The sequence below is a fragment of the Rhinopithecus roxellana genome, chromosome 6 (assembly GCF_007565055.1).
Source record: "Rhinopithecus roxellana isolate Shanxi Qingling chromosome 6, ASM756505v1, whole genome shotgun sequence".
NCBI classification, from domain to species: Eukaryota; Metazoa; Chordata; class Mammalia; order Primates; family Cercopithecidae; genus Rhinopithecus; species Rhinopithecus roxellana.
The window spans coordinates 36,367,917-36,393,460 of record NC_044554.1 but is presented as its reverse complement, the minus strand read 5'-3'; the positions used below and the strand labels follow the sequence as shown (position 1 = coordinate 36,393,460).

General features: G+C 34.1%; 1 protein-coding gene across 1 annotated transcript in view; it reads left to right on the top strand.

Annotated features, from left to right (window-relative positions):
- The window catches only part of SEMA3D (semaphorin 3D), a 203,980-nt gene that overhangs the window by 131,141 nt on the left and 47,295 nt on the right, over window positions 1-25,544 (top strand). Inside the window, exons 8-10 of the mRNA XM_010379909.2 lie at window positions 1,642-1,735; window positions 4,394-4,522; window positions 15,580-15,722. Of these exons, the coding sequence (XP_010378211.1) occupies window positions 1,642-1,735; window positions 4,394-4,522; window positions 15,580-15,722 (366 nt within the window). The remainder of the gene's footprint in view (window positions 1-1,641; window positions 1,736-4,393; window positions 4,523-15,579; window positions 15,723-25,544) is intronic.

The following is a 25,544-nucleotide window of genomic DNA, read 5'->3' as shown; positions in this document are numbered from 1 at the left end:
ATGTACCCTTAATGATATTTAAATATGCTTCCGAGTCACCATATACAATTGTTTTCCCCTGGCATATCTCTGACCCCATCTGCAGTTGGGAAGCATGCCCTAAATGTGTTCTCATTAAACTTTTTTTCATAGCTCAGTTCCACTATTACAACTTTTCATTAGTTGGCCTATTCTAACAAAACATACTTGGATTTGATCACATTGTGGTCACAGTGAGTCTACAAATTAACTTCAACACATTTTTATATTTATGAGTTTGAAATTCTGAGACTAGATTAGTTAAGAGGATAAATTTTGGAGACAGTCATTAATTCAACCTCCACTTTGCCTCTTACTAGCTATGTGAGAGAATAAGGTCAGTAACTCTTTCTATCCTCAATGCGATATTTGCAAGTCTGGAATTATTAAAGTATTACCAACTACATTATTAGGCTGGTGGTGAGAATTCAATGAGATAAAGGGCATAAAGTTGCTGGCATTAGATTAGTACCTATTTAAGTACCATTATTATTTGTATTAAAGTGTTTGCTTAAAATTGTGATCCATAAATTGTTAACCAGGCTATTTAAATTGCTATTAGTATTTAGTATATTTTTTTAATTAGGCAATAGTTACTATTGGTCTTGTTCAAAAGAAAAACAAAGATCTGAGGTGCAATGTAACACATAATTTTCTCTGTCTCTTTTGCTTTGTTGCTTGTGTTCTACATAAGTTGTACTGAATGGTCCTTTTTTATTACATGTGTGCTCTGATATAACCTAATAGATACGTCACCTAGACAGAATGTCTGAAGTGCAGGATTTCTGTAACTAGTGCGTGCACAGAGTGAGTCATCATCCTTTCTGCTGGATGGTAGTGCTCTCATTGTTATGAAACACTCAATCTCATGGGGCCATATTCATTATACATTCATATTTTTTCTTGGAAAGTTCAACTTAAGATGTTATTTATTTTCCCAAATACTAAAAGTCTGCCAATGTCATTCTGTCTGTGGCCACTATTATAAAAATAGATGTTTCAGCCAAAGTAACTATGTGGTTTAATGTGTACAGTGTTTTCGTAATAGTGAAATACTACAACAGGATTTTTCTTTTTTTACCCAGATGTGTCAATAACTTGAAAATGAACTGTCCGCCTTAGAACACTTTTATGTTACTATAATTTTAAAAACTATTACAAGGTTTAAGTCATTTGACATAGTTGAAGATGCTTAGTTATATAAATCATAATCATTATCCTGAAAGTATGATTATTATAGCAAATCTATTTCTTAAAAGATGAAGTTGGTTTTATTAGGCTTAATAAGTTAGTCATGAAGCTCAAGAAATGTGTGTTCTTAGTGGTGATTTTGATATTGATAATGGTGGAGACTAAATGTACTGATGAGTACATTACTATTTGCATTTGAAAAACTCACTCAGTATTATCATTGCCACTTTGGGCAAAGGGAGACCAAAACATGGTTATTAAGTCTTGCCAGATATGTTTGCTAAAAAGTTAAGGAGTCCAGCAAGATGCACATGCTGTATACTCAATTAGTTTTATCAAATTCATGAGTTAGAATTCAGTTTGTATCTCCCACATTCTTACTGTTTGTAATAGTTTTAAAAAGTTCACTGATATTAATATTTCTCATAACAGGATGTTATATTCAAACTAGACACACATAATTTGGAGTCTGGCAGACTGAAATGTCCTTTCGATCCTCAGCAGCCTTTTGCTTCAGTAATGACAGGTAAGATCAATGACAGGCAGTTCTTATCCTTAAATGGTTTTCTAAGAGTTATTTGTTGACTGAACCACATTTTCCTATTGAGTTAAAGTAATTTTTGACTAATCTTCCACCAGCGATTTGTTTCCATTATTTTAGTGCCAGATTTGTCTGTACTGAGCATCCTTCTCAGTAAAGGAAGGCCACAGCAATCCATGGTGTCTGCACAGTTACTTTTTAAATGAACTTCTGATTGAATTTTTATAATGTAAAAGAACACATAATTAAGTGTTCTATATTTTATATTTAGATGTCTGGGGATTTTCTTATGTTGTAATATCTGCCTATCTGACTTAGTATGGAAATTAAATTTAGCAATTCCCTATGTGGGTAAATTAAATCAAATTAATCAAGCTATAGAATACAGATAATAGAATGTTACAACATCTTCCTTTGCAATTTCACTGTAACCTGATTATATCAGTGGAAACATGAAATTTCTGCTAGCGTAGCTAGTCTTCTCTCACTTTGTATACATCTTAAATTCTCTTATGAGATAGCTATCTTGTTCAAAGAAGCAGTGCTGTGTGGTCTGAAGTCTGTTCCAAGGAATGTCGACAAGACTTCTGAATTTCAACCATTATAAGGACTCCTTTTGTCTTGGTTTGGTTCATGACTTTAGTCTCTTTCTATTTAACTTGTCTGTCAAATGTTTGAATAGACGATAAGATTGAAGCACCATGACATTTTAATTTTCACTTAGTGAAAACTAGTGATTTTGCTTTGAAGTGACAACATGTGTGTATTTGTGTTTTTTGAAAATTATGTGACTAATGGTCAGTCATTATTCTCAGAAAATGAGATACATGGTTTGTGATTCTGATTTGTGAAGTGGAGTTGGCACACTCTTAATAAAAAGCAAAACAAAACAATAGATTGTTGGCAGTCGTTACACCCCTTATGAATCTCCAAGTAATTTTAGGTACAAGAAAGAAGTTTGAAAGCCTGGATATTCAGATCTAATTTTTATGTTGAAATATATTTTTCCTAACAAAACATTCAAATACTTGCAATTTTATAGTTTTCAAAGTGACAGTTCGCTTCGTTTACCAAACTTTTTAATAATGTCTTTGTTATTATTATTTTATTATTTTTAAAAAATATGCCCACAATGAAATATTGCCGTTTACCTGATACATCGTAGGGAAATACTGTAAGAGGATGGAAGCAGTACCTAATCTACGTGTACTTTACATAGCTGGAGTTCTCTCTCTCTCTCTCTCTCTCTCTCTCTCTCTCTCTCTGTGTGTGTGTGTGTGTGTGTGTGTGTGTGTGTGTGTGTTTCTTTAGAAGTTAGCTATCTCATTCTTAAGGTTGAATTATCTCTGATCGTTCACTGAAATCTCATTTAGATGGATATAAACAGGGGCTATAGAAAGTATCTTCATGCCTTCTTATACAAGGCAGAATTTTAAAGATATGTTTCTGAGCAAAAATAAATTTCAGTGACAACACAATGTATTTGTTCTCATATTTAGGCATTCATAAAATCTAAATGCTTTGTAGGGATTAGCCATTTTTTACATTGTGGTATTAAATGTAAAGCCAAGTGGTTGACTAACAAGTTTCTTGAAATAGTAAAGGTTTACCTCTCAAGAGACAACATATTCTCCTGCAGGGACAGCCTTCTTCCTGCCACTCCACCCCACCCCTACCCAACACCCTGACTAACATTAGGGAACATGGATCCCTACTCCCTTCTTCTCCTTCCCTTATGTTTTTCTCACTCCCCTTCCTTCCATCTTCTTCCTCTCTCTAACCTGCCTTTTCTCTTTTCTCTTTGTTCTCCCCTTCTCCTGCCTCTACTTTTCCCCCTCTTCCTCTTACTTCCCTTCTTCCTCCTTCTCACTATCCCTTCTCCTCCTTTTCCTTCTCTTTTCTTCTTCGTTCTTCTCTCCTTTCTGTCTCTTTTTCTCCTTGACATTCCCTTTCTCTCTTTTCTTTCTTTCTGTCTCTGGTGAAACAGAACATGCATTTTACACAAATAACAGAACAAAGAAGTTTGGTATGCAGTAATGGCAACATCTTTCCCCTTTCAAGAATTCCTGTTTATCAGAACTATTAGAGACATGATTAGCTACAAAGAATGCAACATGTTACAATTACCAAGAATGACTTCAGTGCTGAAAGCTCCCTTTCAACAGAGGTTAGGCAAAGAAAATTTGTGGTCATTGAGGTTGTGTCAGTTAAGTAAATACTAATTACACAATCCATTCCTCATTATGGCATTTAGCTTTTCATATTTTTTGTGTCTTATTCTAAAGAGGAACTCTTAATTATGATATTTGTTTGAATTATTTGTGGGGAGAGGAGAAAGAGGAATCGCTTATTATTATTTATGGAAAAGGGAAGCTGATGCATGTGCAATTATTAATTCAGAAGAATTTGGCCTGTTTTATATTCAAGTATTCAGCATCAGCTTACCAAAGTAAACTGAGTTATCCTTTCTTCAACTGAGATAAATTTTCAAAATCTGAATGTGAAATTTATGAAACAATACATTCTGATATTCTGATATTAAACAACAAACATCTTTGGTGTCATGCTGTAAAATTTGTATATGTTAAATAGCATCTACTGCTGTACTCTTAAAAGCTCTGTGTACTTTTTTCTCCCTCTCAGATGAGTACCTCTACTCTGGAACAGCTTCTGATTTCCTTGGCAAAGATACTGCATTCACCCGATCCCTTGGGCCTACTCATGACTACCACTACATCAGAACTGACATTTCAGAGCACTACTGGCTCAATGGTTAGTGATTTTTTTGTTGTTCCCTTTTGATTGTCTTGCCTTTGGTTTAAGATAGATAAGAAGTGCATTATTATTCATTCAAATGTATTTTGGAATAATTGATTTAGCTCAACATTATAAAATACATTTGAAATAATTCCTCACTAAGAAAATCTACAAACCCTTTTGTTTATATAGTAATACATCATATTTATTGAGTGTGTGCCATTCCTCAACACTCTTCTATGCTCTAATTAATATTTTACATATTTACAATGACATCTGGGATGTATCATTATTTTATTCTTTAATATGCATAAACTATTATGCTATAAAAATACTGAAGTACGGAGAAGTAATTTGGTCAAGGTCTTACAACTTGTCAGATGCAGAGTGAGAATTCAAGCAGGCAATCTTACTCTTGCAGTCTTTGTAAAGACCAGGGCATGTACTGTCTGTTAGCCCAATGAACTGGGGTTGGATTATAATGGTAACTTCTGTTGCTTAAAAATAATATACATTTGGGTTAAGACACTTCTCTTCAAAATTTTAAGCATATTAATACTGACATAATTTTGTCTGATTACCATTTTATTTAAGAATCATACAATATTTTGAGTTTAAAATTTTTAAAAAAACATAAGAATCTTATAAGTGAATTTATTTAATTAATACAAGGAACACTACAAGGCATCCAACTCCACCCCACTCCCCACTACCGCCTTACAACAGATCAAATTTTATCATGATTCTCTAACATATGACTTTATTCCATTGCGTGGCAGAATGACTTAATACTATAATTTAAGCAGGCGGGCATTTTTCATTCCCATAATAAATATTGGACCTTAGTGAAGGAGGCCAGGGTAGAGATTTCCTAGGGGCTATCTCTCTATCTCTCAGTGCCTTTTAAGCAGTGACAACATAAACAAAAGGAAAAATACTTTGAAAACATTTCTTTAGTCAAAAACTCCAGATCTATTTGTTTATACAACAATGTGTTTCTCATCAGCCAAAAATGTACCCTTAATAGATAGTCTTAAAAGGGAAAATAAATATAGAATATCCAGGACTATGTGATTACCCATTAATTTCTTAACACACATGAAAAGCAAAGCTATCTTTTTGTGCATTGTCAGATATTTGTGAAATTATTTGGTTTGAGAGTAAGTTCTTAGATGTCACCTATAGAATAGCTTAGATACCTATTTGAGTAAAAAGATATTTTATGGCTTAAAATGAAGTATAAGATTGTATCTCTGTCTTGGAATGACAAATATCACGTTTTTCCTCCTCTAAAAAACGATAGTATTTTTTCCATAACTGTAACATATTCATTAATAAGTTGGCAACATTGTCAATACAATAAATGTAGGAAATATGCATTCAAATATTATTTGCCTAGATATGCTATTTTTAGTGCTCTATGAAGAAGATTAGAGATTAGGAAGCCTTTGAATTGGTTTAACAATTTCCTTAATAAATAACTTCTGAGACCCTGTTGCCTACTGGGTGCTACTCTACCCCTGTGGCCTGCATAGATAGATAGGGGAGGGTCACTGACCTCACAGATGATGAATGCCTTGCTCAGCCTGAAGCATAAAGCGAGAGTGGGAGACAAGGCTACAAAGCTGTAAATATTATCTTGAAACCATGATGGCTTACTTTTTAATCAAGGAGTCAGAACTTTGTTTTTCTAAAGGTAATGTACAAAAACAATAGCATGTTTTTTAATAGTATGAATGGAAGACTAAAGAAGGACGAGGACAGAGAGACAAGAGGCCATTGCATGAAAATAGGGAAATGAGAAAGGGACAGCAACAAAGGTAGTGGAAGTGGGGATGGGCATGAGAATATACTGCAAAGAATATTTGAAAGAGAATACACTGGATTGTAAATAGAAGAATCCAAGGACATAAGGCAGAGCTCAAGAGATTTGGATGCTGGGAAAATTCGCAATTAAAGAAGCCAGTAGAATGGAGGAAATTGAAGGTAGGAGAAAAGACAGATGGTACAGGAAGTCTCAATTGACCGAATTCAAGTAAATAATTATGATGCAGAAAAACTGACTTTTATGATCCTAGGAGATTCAAGGCAGACTGCTTAGCAGTTCAAAGCCAGGATGATCATATGACCTACTTTGCCCAGGACATTTTCAGTTTGCTTCTGTTCTTTTACTCTTAAAAGTGTCCCAGTTTAGATCAAAATTACAGCTTTGTTTCTGTGGAACTTATTTATTTGTGCTTAATTCCTGAGTGGTGACTTTGATCAAACTTTAATGTCCATTCAAATTATTTGTGTGTAAATATGGAATCTATTAACAATAGAATCTATTTACAGGGTGTTATAAGGATTAAATTAAATCATATCGGGAAGTCTATTAGAAGATAATTTTAAGAGCTGAATTAATGTCAATATCATCATGATCATTATTATTCCTGAAGGTAGCAGTGGGAGGTAGAAGTGGGGCTAAAACCTGAATGCCATGTGAGTCTCCACCATCTCGTTAGCGTTTTGTATTATTGACCGCCTTTTCATTCTCTCCCTCTACACCTCATAATTCTGTGAGCTCATCCATCCGAATAGTTTCCACTGTTTCCTGTGTTCCAGTATTTCCTAAAATTGTATTTCCAACCTTTTCCTGTAACTAAGTGGCCTTAAAAATAATTTATTTGGATGACTTCCATTTTCATTCTAGATTAAAAGAAAAAAGATTATTGTTTTATATAAAAATCAAGATATGTAAGCCTTAGTTTTGACTGTGCTGTTAAATTGCTTTAAGGTTTTTACAAGTGGTTTAATGACCCTTTGTTTTAATTGGATCTAAAGTCTAAAATCTTGTGAGTGTTATAGATCTTGTTTCTTCTTTCAAATCTGTCCTCCAATATCCATTTCCTAATTTTTATCTATTTTAACTTTCTTAACTTCATCCACCCAGTTACCTTGGAGTTATCTTTGATTCCTTCCTCTTCTTCCTCTCCTTTATCTAATCTATCACTAAGAGCTTTTACTTCCTTGAAAATATCTACTGACCTTGTTCTTTCTATGGTTACCATTTTCCTATAGGGCTTCATTACTTCATCTCTGGTTTATTGCCACCATTTTATTGTTTACCAACTGCTCTCCCCATCTCTCATCTCTTCCCATTCAAATTTATTTTATATAATATCCATGCTAGTCCTATCTTTGGCACTTTTAAAGTGCTATTTTATTTTACTGTTATAATCCTGAGAGAATTACTATTTGCACTTTACATTTGGTTATATATTAGATGTCAGATAATAGTTCATAGTTAAACAGCAAGTAGAGGTGAGACTGAAGCTCGAATATGTGTATCTAGCCCCCTACATTGTATCATTTCCATTGTATGATACAGTTCATCAGCTCAAAATCCACTCTTTTGATGGCATATCCCCTGCTCTTTGCAGCCTCACTACAAACTGGGCCATATGTACATGCCATGTAGGGCAACAGCAAACCAAGGATGTGGGTCTGGTAGCAGGAATTAGGACAGATAGAGAAAATGGAGTTCAGCAAGCAATGAGGGGGACCTAGCCAGTCTGGCGGGAGCCAGGGAAAGCAGGGAAAGTGCAAGCAGCTAGTCAGATGTTTGCTGAGGGAAAGGCAGGCCAGAGCTAGAAGAGCACAATGCTTCAGGAGACTCAGTCATTCAGGAGTTTCCCAGTCCACAGAAACTAGGGCAGAGTAAGGGCAGAAATTATAGAAATGATGATATTCTTATAATGAAGAGGGATCTGATGGACTAAGACAAAATATTGGCTTGCTAAGAGGACATTTCTGTCCTTTATGAGAAATGGCCATTTTCCAGATACAGTCAGCCTATGGTCCAAAGTCAATGGGGTCATCTGTCTGGAGTCAGGAGTGGGAGGGGAGAGAATACAGATGAAGTGTGACAACTGAATATTTAACTGTTAAGATGCAGTTTCTAAAGAATTATCATTTTTAATACGATGCTACATGAATCTTTTATAAATCCATTTTTATCACTGAAGCACTTAGGGAGTTTAAAATTCTTGATACATGTGTGCATGCCATATTGTGTTCTGTGCCCCACTTGGCATTAACCAGAGTGAGATCAGCTAACCACTTAACAGTACAAGGATCCTTCTCAGAATTATTCTAGGACTGTTTAATCCAGTTTCAAGACTTAAGAAGTAGGAATCCTGATTCCTTCCTTAAGATACTAATCCATCTAGCAAATACCTTACGAGGAGTATACAAAATGGCAAAGATGAAATTTTTTCATCTTTGAGGCAGTTTTCATTTGAAGTTGTAAAAAGTGTTTTTTACAGTACTTTTATGGGCATTTCTAAATGAAGACTGATGGTTCCACACTTTGATTTATCAACTTAATCTTAAAACATATAGGAAATAGGAATATAGATGCAGACTAGGGTGTTTACTCAAATGCAGTTGAGCTTTTGTTACAATTTTAGGATAAAACTAAGAAGTGTGACCACTTGGAAGATGAAAGCGAGCAATAACGCCTCAGATGCAAGCAGATGTTTTTGTTTTCTTTCTTGGAATAGATGAGAACTTTTGTTTTAAATTTTCATTTTTAACATATGGAGACAGTTTTCATTTGAAGTTTCTCTTGGGGTGATCTGTTGCCTGTAAACTCTCCTTCCACATGAAAGGAGAACATTAAAAAATAGTAATAGGAAAATGAGACCATAAGAAGTAGTAAAAGGAAGTTAGGAACTCACTGTCTGTTAAATAATGCTAGTGTGCTCATCTGGGTGAAAAGAGGTTTATAGGGAGAAAGGGAAGTAGTGTGTGCTGCAGGCCACATGAGTTTATGCCATTTTCTTTTGGCATTGCCTCTTGGTGTCATGCTAGAAGTTCATCTGAAAATGCACGATTTCAAACTGCATTCCTTTTGGGGCATGTACTTAAATGCCAAATGGAGAAAATGTGCTATAATAAAGCCCAGGTGCCTAATGGTATAATTTTAAATTGTTGAATTCATCAAGTATGCACTGATTAAATAATACCTCTTTTTACCCAAATTTGGCAACAAATCAGGAAGAGCTTCTGTCATAAAATACTAACATCAGAGTTCTAAGACTGGACCTCAACAGAATCTACAAGAAAGAAAGTCTGTTCTTGCAACTTGTATTTATTTTTAACTCTCAAGATGCTTCCTGTTTAAATTACAGAATAAAGCACTATTTGATACTAACTCTTTTTCTCATAATTAAATTTCTTTATACAATAAACATTTAGCTTTAACACCTCCAGTATTCCCCTCTAAAACATTTTTTACAGTGCTGGCAAGAGAACCAATATTTAAAAGAGAGTTCAATAAAATCAATAATGACTGAATAAACAAATAAGACTATGGTATACATTAGTTGAAAAGTAAAATCAATATCGCTTAGAAAATTATCCATGCCCTTTCCTCCTCCCACCTCATTGATGTCATACTGAAATTTCTGAAATGTAGACTGGTGTCATAGCCTACCTATTGGCCATTTCAAATAGCCATTCCTGTCAACAGTTGGATGACTTTTTTCATATCCTAAATGGATTGTCCCATGCATTTCTACAATATGACAGTGAATTGCCATATTTATTTATACTCCTTTTAGACATCTTTTATCTTTCTATTCTATTTTATTATTCTGCTCTTTTTCTTTTAATTGAACTGTGAAAACAAGTGAACAGCAATCAGTTCATGGAACCCCTTCTCCCAGTTGAGTGACTGAGGAAAGCTTTATAAGCGACTCTCTCCTTCATATTGGTATCCCTTTTAACTGTTATGTTTTCCTGTTTCAAATCACTGAGTTCTGATTTTTTTTTCCTGTCTCTAGAGAGGAGATTCTATACACTTTGCACCATTATGTTATTTTTTAAATTATAAATTCAATTCAATCATTTTGTAGGTTTGACAGGACACTAAAATTTCAAGGGCCATCATGCTGCATGTGTAATTTCTATATTAATTATATGTAAGTGCCACGATAAATTCTACTAATGTTAATACCAATTTTAATCCTACATATTTGTGAAGATAAGGAAAGCCAATCATTTCCTATAATTTCTGCATAGTTTCAGTTTTATGTATTTTTTCCCATTTATATTACTTAAGAATTTATTATTAAGTCCCCATACCGCCCTGTCCATCCATACAATTGTATTACTGACCTTGAGTTAATGAGTCTAAATGTATCTTTTTCCCATTCCATGTATACATAGAGTTTTATTTATTTTTGTATTTGTATATGTTTGAAATACACATGGCAGTTCAGGTACAGAATTCCATCCAGTTTGGCAGCACTGGATTTAAACATCTGTAAATTCAAAAAGTTCTGTAGATTCTTATTCATCCCTGGTCTGTGTTTGTGGGAACCCCCAGTTGGTTGTTTTTGTCTGTTCATTGTTGTAATATCATTTCAAGTCAGTGGGAAAAATCACGGCTAGGCATTCTCCTTAGCCATGTCTTGACCATTTGTCAATATTTCCTTAATCCAGATTATACTTGGTTTGATATAGAGTGTCAGTTGTTATTAATTCTTGCATTAATTCAATAGTTTTCTTTTTTTGCACTAAGTTCTTTGAATATAATAATTAAATACATTATTTCTCTGTTTTCTTAAATTTCAGAAACCCAAATCTCACATTTATAGAACAATTTGATCCCACAAAGAGTTCCTTTTTTTTTTTTTTTCTTTTGAGACAGTCTTGCTCTGTCACCCAGGCTGGAGTGCAGTGGTGTGATTTCGGCTCACTGCAAACTCCACCTCCCAGGTTCACACCATTCTCCTGCCTCAGCCTCCTGAGTAGCTGGGACTACAGGTGCCTGCCACCAGACCTGGCTAATTTTTTGTATTTTCAGTAGAGAGGGAGTTTCACCTTGTTAGCCAGGATGGTCTCGATCTCCTGACCTGGTGATCTGCTGGCCTCAGCCTCCCAAAGTGCTGGGATTACAGGTGTGAGCCACACCAAGAGTTGCTTTTTAAAAGAAAACATATTTAAATAAAAAATCTGAAGTACTGGTTTGAGATTTAAAAAAAAAAGATTTTTACTTTGCTCAGTGATTAAAACCAAGTGTTTGTGATTTACTAATAATTTGAAAGAGGGCCGGGGCGGGGGTGGGGAGAGACGTTGAATGGAATTGTTAATTGACCTTGCCAATTTGAGATTAGTTAGAAAAAAATAAATAAATACTTTATGTGGTTTTCTAAAGTTTTATTTTTATATGTTTTTGAAAAACCATACCAAAGTGAGATTATCAAGAATATAAAAAGTCTATTGAAGTTCTAAATTACCGACAAAACAAACAAAACAAAACAGGAAAATAATATAGAATAAGGAGAAGAAAGTTCATGAATGTATTTCCCTCCTCTCTTTCCCTTTCAAAGCTTTGCATTAAAGCAAAGAAGAGATTGGATGGGAGACACACGGCCAACCCAGAGAGGCTGAGACGTTTTTTGTTGTTGTTGTTGTTGTTTTGTTTTGTTTTGTTTGAGACGTAGTCTCTCTCTCTATCGCCCAGGCTGGAGTGACTTGGTGTGATCTCGGCTCCCTGCAACCTCTGCTTTCCGGGTTCAAGGGATTCTCGTGACTTAGCCTCCCAAGTAGCTGGGATTACAGATGTGCACAACCATGCCCGGCTAATTTTTGTATTTTTAGTAGACAGGGTTTCACCATATTGTCCAGGCTGGTCTCAAACTACTGACCTCAAGTGATCCACCCACCTCAGCCTCCCCAAAGTGCTGGGATTATAAGCATGAGCCACCACACCCAGCCCCAACATTAACTTTTGTCTATTGAAAAAGGCTACTGTGAAGCTTTCTTTATTGGGATATTGGCCAATTACTGTGCATTTGCAGGAGAGTGATTTTCATTACACATGGGGCACACAGCAATCAGAGCTCTAGGCAAAACTCTAGAAAAGACAATATTGATCTTTTTCACCTCCTGCCAATTTATTTTTCTTTTAAACCTTTCTGGCTTCTCTTTTCTCTTGCTTCTACTTCTTAAAAAAACAGTGCTCTGTGCTTCTTTCCAGGTGCCACTCATTTCCTACTTAAAGTCTTTCCTTCATTTCTCAATAACCATACTGTCTGTCTTCTTTCCTTTAATCCAATTATTTCTGAACTAGTATCATCCTATTACACATCTGTTACCTGGTTAATTCACAGTTATTTAAAACCAAGACTTAAAATGCCCAATACCTCTTAAACAAGGATTTAGAAACACAAATAGATTTATCACTGATACAGTGAAAAGAGGTTTATCATATTGCGAACATTTTTACACTGTACATATATTATGGCCATCTTTCCAGGTCAGTACATACAGATCTAATAAATTTTTAATAATGACATATTGTTTTTACAAGTACATGGATGTACTAAATTTTCTATTAACCCCTCTGTATTGTCATCATAATGATAATGCTTATCAGCCCCATAACTGTCTTAATAATAAATCACATTTATTAAACACTTGTTGTATAATCAGCCTTTGCCTGATGCTAAATGCTATACATATATATATATGCTGTATATATATGCTATATACATTTCAGTATGACATCAATGAGGTGGCAGGAGGGAAAAGCATGGATATTTTTTGAAGTGCTATTTATTTTACCTTTTAACTAATATATACCATAAATAGCCTTATTCTATTTATTCAGTCATTGTTGATTTTATAGAACTCTGGTAAACATTGGCTTTTGTATTGTAAAAAATTGTTTTTGGGGGAATACTGGAGGTGTTAAAGCTAAATGTTTGTTGTATAAAGCTATATATATAAATGCTATGTATATAGCATATATAAATGCTATATATAAAATGTTATATGGTATATATATAAAATGCTATATATAAATGCTATATATAGCATATATACACATATAAAAAGGGATTTAATGCTTATATAGATGCTTTATGTATATGAATGCTATATATACACACATATAAATTCACTTGGTAATAATATAAATTATCTTATTAGGTAGATGATATTGGTAGTCTTACATTACATATGAGTAAATTGAGTCATTGAAAAGATAAATAATGTGTCAAAAGTCACCACTCCAGTAAGTGGCAGAGAAAAGATATAAACTCACAAAGTTTATCTAGAGCCTATACTGCTATATGGAACTTGAACCAAACACTATTGGTTGTTTCCATTTTTATACCGCTAGGGCAATTACACAAAATTCATCAAAGTATTAATACATCACAATATGTCAAAATCAGTGCTAGATATTTACTATTTCCTAAGCCTTTTACGAAAGACATGGTGGTTACTTGAGCTTCCCACAGTCGCAGCTGCTGCATGTGTTACCCCAGCCTGGACTTGCTTCTGACTTCACCTCCTCCTTCCTTTGCCCTCCACCTTCCAGCTCAGGGATCCCTTCCCTCAGGGCTGTGTTCTCTGAGTAGAATGTGGTAGATGGTGGATCATAAAAGTAAATACCCTTCTGGGGTACAGAAAAAGTTAAGAGAGGATTAACCTGAACTAATCATTCAATGTGTCCCCTGGCACCTAGCTAACCCTGGCTCCAGACTGAACCCCTAACACTGACCACAGACTGAGCCCTCTAACCTTGGCCACCATATAATTGTTATTTGTGGCCAGACACTAAGTAAGAAGATTTCTTAGAGTGTGTTTTTTTTTATTGTATTTTGGGTTCTGGGGTACATGTGAAGAACGTGCAGGTTCGTTGCATAGGTATATACGTGCCGTGGTAGTTTGCTGCACTCATCAACCCATCATCTATATTGGGTATTTCTCACGATGCTATCCCTCCCCTAGTCCCCCACCCCTAGACGGGCCCTGGTGTGTGATGTTCCCCTCCCTGTGTCCGTGTGTTCTCGTTGTTCGGCTCCCACCTGCGGGTGGGAGAGTGCGGTGTTTGGTTTTCTGTTCTTGTGTTGGGTTTGCTGAGAGTGATGGTTTCCAGCTTCATTCATGTCCCTGCAAAGGACATGGAACAGCCCTTCATGCTAAAAGCTCTCAATAAACTAGGTATTGATGAAATGTATCTCAAAATAATAAGAGATATTTATGACAAATCCACAGCCAATATCATACTGAATGGGCAAAAACTGGAAGCATTCTCTTTGAAAACCGGCATAAGACAAGGACGCCCTCTCTCACCACTCCTATTCAACATAGTATTGGAAGTTCTGGCCACGGCAATCAGCAAAAGAAAGAAATAAAGGGTATTCAGTTAGGAAAAGAAGATTTAAAAAAACAAAAGTTATTGCCTCAGAGAAATCTTATCATGCCCCACCAATAGAGACATAATTCAAAGGACACATCCTATCTAACTGATTATAAATCAACAGTATATACCTTTACCAACTGTAATTTATAATCCATCAGTAAAAGATAGGAGAATGAGAGGCAGAGAGGGGCAGCAACAGAATCTCTTATGTAGGTGAACAAATAAATTGAAATAAACAGAGCCTACTCCACCTGGACCTCAGAACCTCATGGTCAGCAATATCAATGTGCTTTTTATTATGTTTGCTAACATAACCCTGCCTCTACTCATAATGATAAAAGAGGAATTGAGCCATGATGCCAGAATATTCATGAAACTAAATATTTATAAGCAGAACAGACAATAAATGTTTGAGAACAGTAACGTTACAAGCACTCAAATATGAAATATGCAACCTCTGCCCTTTGTTGTAGCTTTCAGTTGTGAAGAATAGTTTTAAAAATAAAATTTAGTCTCCTAATGAAAAAAAGAAAAAGAAAGACATGGTGGTTAAAAACTTCATTATATAGAAAGAGAATATAAAATCATAGTATCTCCATATCTGAAAAGATCTACAAGTAATTTAATCTAGTCATGTTCTCACCTGTTCTCTGGAATTCCTGGAGAACTTGTTCAGTACCTCTATGCTGATACATATTTATACATTGTGTCATGTTCATTTATATACAACATCTCATTTTCCACATCCTGCCCATAGTTCATTTTTTAAAAATTCTACTGCTAATTGCTTTTACATGGAAATATCACCATACTATGATGACTGGATTGTTTCAGCATCTTAATTTATAGCTTCTTTTCTTTCAAACAGGAGCAAAATTTATTGGAACTTTCCCCATACCAGACACCTACAATCCAGATGACGATAAAATATATTTCTTCTTTCGTGAATCATCTCAAGAAGGCAGTACCTCCGATAAAACCATTCTTTCTCGAGTTGGAAGAGTTTGTAAGGCAAGATATATTTATATGTTTTACTTAAAGCATATATATATGTATATGTATGTGTATATATACATGCATATATACATAATATATTACATACATATATACATAATATATATACATGCATATATACATAACATATATACATACATATATACATAGTATATATACATAATATATTACTTAAAGCATATATATATACAAAAAATACAAGGTTTAAGTCAAAGTTAATGCCCATTATTCATAAATGGTATGATTCATATTACCCTAGATGTGTAATTTTTGAGATCCAAATGTTAGAAAAGAAAAGAAAGAAAAAGAAAAGAATTCACATTTTTCAAACATTACAGTTTGTTTTCCAGCAGTGTCCTGAACTGTTGCCCTGGTGTGAGTTACACATCTTTGGCAGCTTATTTCATTTATTGAAGGGCTATTCCTTTGCCAGTGATTGCTATTCCCAGTAACATCATTGCATTGTCCTGATCCCTGGAGCTTAAAATTTTTTTATATAATGTCAAATAATCCACATGAAAGTAACTTAATGTAATCCCTAGAGTAATTTAAGTATCATCAGATGTATATTCTATATTTTTATCATCATGCACATCACACATGTAAAATTATATATCATTACATGTATCGAATAAGCTGAAATTTTGTTATATTATTACTCTATTAAATATTTTCTAGACCTGTAATCTAGATTAGGTTCTGAGAGAAAATGAGGCAAAGAGGAAAAAACAAATAAGCACAAGGAAAAATATTTATTTTGAAGAAAACTGCAATGAGTTTTTAATCTTGCTATTTTATATAAATTATAGATAAGCACACTCTATGAGAAGCTTCTATTTTTGATTGAATACAAGCTTTATGGAATAATAATGCTACTATAATCATACTTTGACTTCAGTATATTATTTTTCTGCTTAGATTTGTCTCCACTGAAATAACTTTTCTTAAATACACACCTTTAGCATCAACTCAGTTATTAAGGGGAAGAGCTGTTAATAAATACTCTCAGCGGGAAGCTTTATTTGGTCTTGTACAAACTTTTCATTTTCTTCCATCTGAACCTATCACGTTTTTGTTTCAATCTGTACCCTCAGGCTTCTGAACACTTTCGGGGACAGAAATACAAACCATCATTGCACTTAAAAGTGCTAATGAAAACATGGCTTTTGAATGAGGCCAACTTGTGAGCCCAGATCATTCTTTACCTAGTGTCCTAGCCAATAATGCTGTCTCCCACTGATCCCCTCACCCCCAGGGGACAGATTCTCTAAAAAGCATTCTCATTCTTTCAGACTCTAAGAATTCGCAGTAATTTCTCTTGAAGCCTCTTGCCTAGAGATGAATGCCTGTTGTTTGGAGTAGTCCTAGTGTGTTAGTGTATTGAAGCATGCCTTACAGCAACAGTATCCTGATCCTGAAAAGCTGTGTTGTGAGTTGACATTATTTGTATAAATGAGCTCTGTTAAATAAAGAATAAGGTATTTACAATCAATTAAATGAATTTCAAGAGTCACTTTCTGATGAACATACATAGCAAGTAAGTATATATTTTGTGCACCAGTTCAATGCTTATTTCTTGATAAATATAATCCATTTAACAGAAATGTATTTATAACAAAGTAATGTCTTACCCTAGTATAAATATACTGAAAGTTAATCTCAGAGGTGGAGAAATGTATTAAAGAAAAATGTAGTTGCCCCATGTATAAATTCCTATATGAAAATTATAACCTATTCTCTAAACATCAACATGTAATATTTTGTTTATATTATGAAAAAACACCTAGAGAACTGGAAAGGCAGAGAAAATTGTCATAAATGAGTTTTCCCATCACACACACGCACACAAAACCTCTGAGGCCACACAGCAAGATTCTGTCATGCTATTGTTCTTGGTTAAAAAGCTAACAAATTGTGAGATCCAAAAAGAATATATAATGGATGAATTTACTTTAAAAAAATAGAGGTTCTTCATTAATTAGTGTATCTCTACTCAATCACTCTTTTAAATGAGCACGTCTTCAGAATTTCTCGCTGTACATATAATCCATTTGTCAAATGTCTACAATGTTTTGCTTCTAAATGCTTTCCTTGCAGTTTCTTAGTTGCATCACATGCTGCCCATGTTTCTAACTTAATAATCTAAGATTAAATTGTGTCAAAAAGTGAACACTTTCAAGTGGAGATTTCACTGACAACATGAGAAATGACTGAAAATCTTTATTTAAAATATGACAAGATGTCCTACAAAACCATAACAACTTTAGCAATAGTTTAAAAAGACCTCAGCATCATTGTTGCTGTGGTATCTTATTTTCACATAAAAAATATTATTTTGACATTATTTGAAACTTATTATTCTTTTCTGTTGTTTCTTCCCCCCAACGTCATTATAATATTGTTTTTTCTTTTGACAAATAATAACAGAATGCACCTCTATGCTGTGAAACAAAATTGAGTTCAATAGATACAAGTAAAGATCTAAGAAGCAACAAATCAAGTTAGAGGAAACTAAGAATAAACTCTGTATGCTTCACTGAATTTATAAAGATGTTTTAGTAACATGAGAGTCCTTTATTCTATATGTTCCATCAGCATATTCCCACAGAACATATTTGGAAATACTCAGGTTTTGTTGTTCTTGCTGTTATAGTTGTTCATTTGTTTTCATGTTTCACTGAATACGTTAGCACAGTAAAGAACTGCTGACAATTTAAGAGCTCCCTTCATCTTCAGCTACTAACTGAAAAACAATTGTTTTATTGACTTGTAAAACTCGTTTTATTGACCTGTCAAAGATATTATTATTAGATGAAGTAGTAAACTGTGATTGGTGGGGAAAAGGCTTTGGCAATAGAGAAACATTATAGAAAAAAGGGGAAAGGATTATTCGCAGAACAAGGGTAAATCTTCTCAATTTTATAACTCTTTTGTTTATTATTTTATCATCTCATTTTTCAACAACAGCAACAAAATATAAAATAATTTCTGTGCAAAGCGCACTATACTAGACAATTAGTGTAAATAATCAACCAATGTCCCTTTTCCTTCAAAGTTTATAGTGGGGGCAATAGACATATCAACAAATAATCATAATGTGATGTGATAGAGTTATGAGCTGAGAACTCGAAGAATTTGGTGAAGCCCAAAAACGAAGGAAGTGGTGCTTCAGTTGAGTTCTATGAGGAAGTGGAACAACACTAACGAGTGGAGGCCAGGCATTTGAGGCAGCGTGGTGACAGTTTTTTTTTTTTTTTTTTTTTTTTTTTTTTTGGTTTGGTTTGGTTTTATTTTTTGTTTATAGAACAGTGAAATCTTGTTGTAACTGGAATTCAAGGGATGTGTCTGAGGAGCAATGACTTTTGAGATTAGAGTGGTAAATTCGTTGATAAGAAGTCTTGTTTCCGTGTTAGCGAGTGTGAACTCTATCCTGTAGTCAATGAGGGATTATAAAATGTTTTAAGCAGAGAAGTGACAAGATAGGTAAATACAGTTAGCAGCAATTTGAAGAATGTATCTGGATCGAGAAATATTTGTGACTGGGAGAACCTGTTAGGTTGTTCCCTAAAGACAACAGGAACAAAGAGATAAGCACTAAGAGTAAGTTCAAGAGATAGTTCAGGTAGAAAGTATATGTAGATTTCTATAAAGTCCTCACTTTATTACTGCTCTTTTATTATTTGTCTGGTATGCATAGGGCTGACCAATAGAGCATTCTGGTAATGATGGTACTTGTTCTACACCTGCACTATCCAATAGCCATGTAGATGTTAGTCTTCAAATATGACTGGCATGACTCATGAGCTAAATTTTTTAATGCATTTTAATTCTCTTTCTCCCATCACAGAGATTTTGATACCCACCTTGTAGACAAGTACCCTTTTATTCTTTGTAATTGTGATTACTAGAAGATACAGCATGGACCAGGAACATGTGCACAGATATATATTTTGATATGAGACAGTAAATAACAAAAAAAAAATTATGAGCACAGATTTTTATATTTGGACATGAAGAACTTCATGTGGTTCTGAGATATGGGGACTCAATAGCCAGTTGAAAATATAACCTGAGGCTCAGTAGTCTCTGGACTGATAAATTTGAAAATTACCAGTATACTGGCAGATCTTGAAGTTATGGAAGTGCCTGACATTGCTCAGACAGATTTGTAGTGCAAGATCAAAGGGCAAGGATAGAATCCAAAGGGACAATGACATTTAAGAAATAGAAGAGAAAAATGTCTGCAAAGGCAATTTGCAGAGTGGAATGGTGTCATTGCTGAGTGGAAAAACTGGAGAAGAGTGTTGTCACAAGTCAGGGGAAAAGACTGCTTCAGTAAGAAAGCAGCTGTCAAAAATGTCGCTTATCAAAAAGAGGTCAAGTAAGATTATGATTAAAGACTAGGTGTTAGATTTGGCAGTAAAGATATCATCAATAACCTTTGCCTGGAGTATATGAATGTTCAACTTAAAATCAGATTTAGGCTTACATTTTGCTCTACTTCTCATTCTCTCAGTTTCTTAACCTAAACAAATGAGAACACCAGGGACCTACTGCTTCCATGACTGTTTCACCAAACAAATGTAAGGCTTTAATGAGATCATATGAATTTGGATGTGACAGAAACTGAGGAAGTTACCAAAAACAAGGGTAACTTAGATATCTAAGTTTACAAGCATGCAACAATTTACTATAAGAGATTGACGAATAAATAATGTAAATATCTGGTCACACTACAGTGAATTTAATCCCAACAATCACACATATGCACACGTGCATGTGCACACACATGCACACACACACACACATCATACATACATTTGGAGCCAGATCAATGTACCTGTCCTTAGGAGTGGAAGAAGTTGGTGTTCATGGTAGTGGTGTGTGTATTTTGCGGTGTTAGGGGCAGGTTAGTTACCAAAGATAAGATATGTCATTTTATTAGTTTTAAAGGCTGGAGTTACCATTATTATTTTTCTTTATCTTTAAGAGAATTTGTGCTTTGAAGATTGATCTTATTTCTGAACACAGTCAAAGTAATTTGGAGCTGTATTTGGACAAAGTTGCATAAATGATCTGAACAATGCAAATTTTGGTCAAGGGATATCAATGAAGAGAGACACAATAAATAAACTGACTTAAAAGATAACTTTACTTGGCAATATTGCTCAATAAGAGCCTGAGGAGAATAAGTACCTTCATCCACAGAATATCTTTTAAACTTAATATGTTTATAATTGTACATGGTAGAGCACATTTTCTAATGAATTATTTTTAGTAGTGTGCCCACTTTTCAGTCAAACAACTTACTCTATTTTTCCAATAAATTGTTTCACCTTGAAGGATTTCTAAAGTCCTTGTCAAATTCTACAATTCTTCCATTTTGTGAAACAGTCAATATTTTGAAGCACAAAATGATGCAACTTACACCCCAAATAACTGCTCTCATAGATGGTAAATAACACAGATCTTTGTGATGAGGTATTAAATGCTAATTGAATGAACAGCCAAAACCACATGAAATAAACCCAATGAAAAGATTTGTGTCTATTTACTTTGCAAGTTAGTACTTTCAAAATACCACTATTTATGTCTGTGTGGTGTTTATTACTCTGTGTGTGTGTGTGTGTGTGTGTGTGTGTGTGTTTCCCTTCAAGACCCACCTTTTAAGCCAATGGGTGGAAATACTAGTTCCTTCAGTGAGACTTGCTTTCAATTTTTCACCTCAACGCTGTTTTGCATTATTTTTTAATTCTATTCATTTTTGGAAGAGCTGTCCATTATACTTACAGCAGTCTACTCCAGATCCCAGCTGTAGTTTATGCCAATTCTCTTTTTTGTTTTGCAGTATTTCCTTTCCCTATGCCAGGAATTCAGTTTGGATGGCCCTTTCACATAACTTGCCTGGGGGTCTCATTAATAGCCCTTTGCTTCAATTCCCCTTGCATTGTCTATTTTGATATATGGTCCTATTTGGACAATTACTGCCTTTGAAGATTTGTGTTTTTAGGCCTATGACACTTTCCGTATTTATTGATCTCTGTTGAGCTGTGGTTTTTGTGCTTACTTTCAGCATGTCACTTACAACCTAAATGAGAGATTTAGTGCCCACGAGTTACAGATGTGCTTTTGCTTCACTTCCATCTGTTTTCCTGTCTGAGAAATTCCTAGGAAAGGGTTTATACTGTTTGCTACAGCTTTTTTTTTTTTTTAATTGAATCAACTCTGATTCTACCTGAAAAGGACTGCTTCACATGCCTAGATTTACCTAATTGAATGTGCTAAATCTTAGAAACTGAGTTGTTTAGGATAGTGTATTACACCAGTCCTGTATTTCCAATAATTTTTATGAGTTTCTGAAGTAGTTAGAAAAACATGCTCCCCATTTCTGTTTGCTTAGTCGTTAACAGCAAATCACAAATAGTCGTCTCTAAATACGAGGTGTTTTTTTCAGAAAAAAAAAAAAAAAAAAAATTGCCTTGAAAGCCTCTATAGAATTTATCCCTTAAAACTTAGTGTGTTTAATACCTGCCACAAAAGTTTTTTGTTGTTTTCTTTTTTTTTTCTTTCTTGTCTATCCTTTTCCTTACATGTTTGAGTTTGTATATTTTTATTTCCTCTAAGGTATTTCAAGATTATTAGTAGGTGAGGTAAAAGAATCTATGTTATTATATGTCAAGAATTTTGGGGGGATTCCTAAGTATCAGAAATGGGACAAAAACCTTTGAAAACACTAAAGGGCAAGTGCCAATAGATCTTCCTCTAGTCAAGAGAAATGCTATCCATAAATTTCTCTTTATATTAAAAAATGCTTATAATTTCAGTTGCCAAAGAAAGTAAGTGAAGAGATATTTGTTTCTACATGTTATATTTCTACATGTTCTATGTTACACAGTTGTTTCTACATTTGTTTCTACAACTTAACTTACATGAGTTGGCGGCCAAATATGGTTAGGTGAAAACTCACAACCTTATTTTTTAAATTCATATTATTATTTTTGCCTTTATTTTTTAGTGGTCAGACCCTTTTTTTTTTTAATCCCAATGAACCAAGTACATGAAACATAGTTATAGCATTGCAGCTATTGCAAAAGAAGACCCACAGGCTAAAAAGTGAATTTCAACATAATTTGTTTCATTTGATTTAATGAGCATAACTTCACTATCTTCCATTAGTTCACTTAATGTATTGAAATATACTCATTTAAGATCTTCTTCACAATATAGTAATATAAGTCAACATATGGCATACACTTCTAATGAGTGTCCTTGGGGCTTATGCCAGGTTTCACTTTTTGTTTCTACCATGTCATGGTCATAGTTTCAACCTTCTGAATAGGCCACCCTGAGTTTGGATTATCCTTATCATTATTATTTATTTATACAGCCCCATGCAGATCATTTGTACTAAGTTTTCAAAGAAAGATTCTAAAATCTGTCTCTAGAAATAACCCAGTGAATATTGAGACAACACAGATAGATGTAGATTGGACGGTTGCTGCGGGATCTATTATGAATGACAAATCAAGCAAATAATATGAATGATGGATTGAAATATAACAGGAATTAAATAAAAAGATAAAAGTATTAAATTTATCTAATCTTATTTGTTGAATTTGTAAAAATGGCCAACAGGAAGCCTGTGTGTTTGCCTCCGTGTTAGTTTGGGTAATGGAATAGGTTTTTATTAATTTGTAATACTATAGTATTTATATCACGCTCCAAAAGAAGGTGAGTAGTATTAATTCAAATTAAAATCTATAAGCATAAGTGTTACTAATGGGTAGAATAGGGAGTGGGGCACGCAAAGGATGTGTATATCATGGTTTTCAGAGTCTGAGAATTTCATTTTCTTGCTTGCACAAAGATGCAGAAGAGCAGTATTAGGCAAAATAACTAAATGTTAAGCAAAGAATAATTTATAACCTCTAACTCCAGCATCAACTATTTTTTTAAAGTTCTTAAACTTTGTCATTATCCAGTTTCTATTGATTTGAAAATAGTGTCCTTCAACTTAAACTCATTAATAGGGTTACAAATCTCTGCATACAAATTAGTTGCTTAACAAAACACTTGTTTTCAAATATCTTGTAAACTGATTTTATAAAATCTTCAGGATTTAAGAGCATAGGAGCTGAAAGTCAATTATTACATTTTCCAAAAGCCACTGTTATCTAATATATAGGTTAAAATGACAACGTTTATAAAGTACTGAGGGATCCTTGAAGAGGATGGTATATACAGATAAAATCATGTTTAACAGAGGAACCCAGCATAGTGACCCAAAGGTCAAAAGGCACACTCAATAAAAGTTCAGGTGTGACAGCTGCTAGCTACTTTACATGTCTATGTAAGATTTATAAGAGTTTGAGTTTTTCTGGGACAGTAGAAGGAAAATGTAATGCCGTATTACCCTGCTTTAAGTCTGATCTACCTATTAGTAGATGCTATGATTAGAAGATCTTAGTAATTCGTAACATGCAGCCATCATACAATCAAACGACTCAGATGTACTATATTTTAAAGCTGCTGAAGTATTGCAAATTGTTTTTTTTTCTTTTTTTAATTAATCATTTTAAATTAAGAAATATTACAAACACATAGAAAGGTACAGGAAAAAGAAAACAGGCAGCCTCTCTACTTACCACCCAAATTGAACTCATGTGATCAGGTTTGTTTACATATAATTTCTTTGTTACTTTCATCTGCATCTTTGAGTAGAGGGTGTCAAGGCTTTGGGAAACCTGACTACAAAAAGTGAATGATAAACAGTGTAGAGACTCACAGAAGTGACTGGTGACTAAGAACTGCTGATTTTGACATCTTAATAATAAATCTATTGTGTTAGTGAGATGGTTGTATTCTTTAGAACTTCACAAAAAAAAAGCAAGGAGGTGACAATTTAGTACAAAAGTGGTTACCTCCCTTTCAGCCCTCTCCTGGGCTTAAAGTTCTTAGAGGAGATTGTGTGGATATGCAAACAAATCCAGGGACTGAGAAACTGGTCAACAAAATCCACCCAACTGACATTTCCCTGCAGGAGAAATACAACTCCTTGTGAGTTGAACTTTGCCATCTCAGGTCATGCTTCTGGATGTCTGTAAGAGTTACTATCCAGTCATTAAATGCTTATAATCCATTCCTGAGTGCTATTACCTCGGGAACTGTATTTGTTTCCCTTCTGACAGCAGGTGGCTTTCATCTTTGGCTTGGATTTTTTTTGTTTTGTTTTGTCTTGGTTTTTTATCTTGTTATTTCTGAGGGGCTAGAGAAGGCTGTAGGATGATTAGGCAAGATTATTTCGTTCGAAAATTTTCATTTTTTTTTTTAATCAGGTTAAAAGAAATGCGGGTACAGTATAAATCCCTTCTCTGTCCTTCAAATCTAGATAGGATTATTCTACTAGTTAGAATGTTCTCATGGTTACCTTAAATATCAGTGATAATTATAAATAGAAAGGGAGGAAATGTTTGAAAATGAACATTTATTGTCACTTTTACTTAGTAAAATGTTTAAAAGAGGATACAATTGTTCATTTTTATGAAGTAATACTGTGTATGCCTGTTAAAGGAATGTCATTAAGCTGATATTCTGCTTATATATGTATTCACTTAACAAAATAATTTCAGCACATATTCTGAGTTGGGTAAGCCAAACTTTAGTCTCTGGCATTATATTCATGATCACTGATATCTTTGTTTATATTTATTGAATCAACACTATTTTCAGTATTCACTGCTGACCCTCTCAAAACATACAAATGTAGGCAAAGAAAATTTAATAAATACTATCAATATATAATAATGCATTAAAATAAAA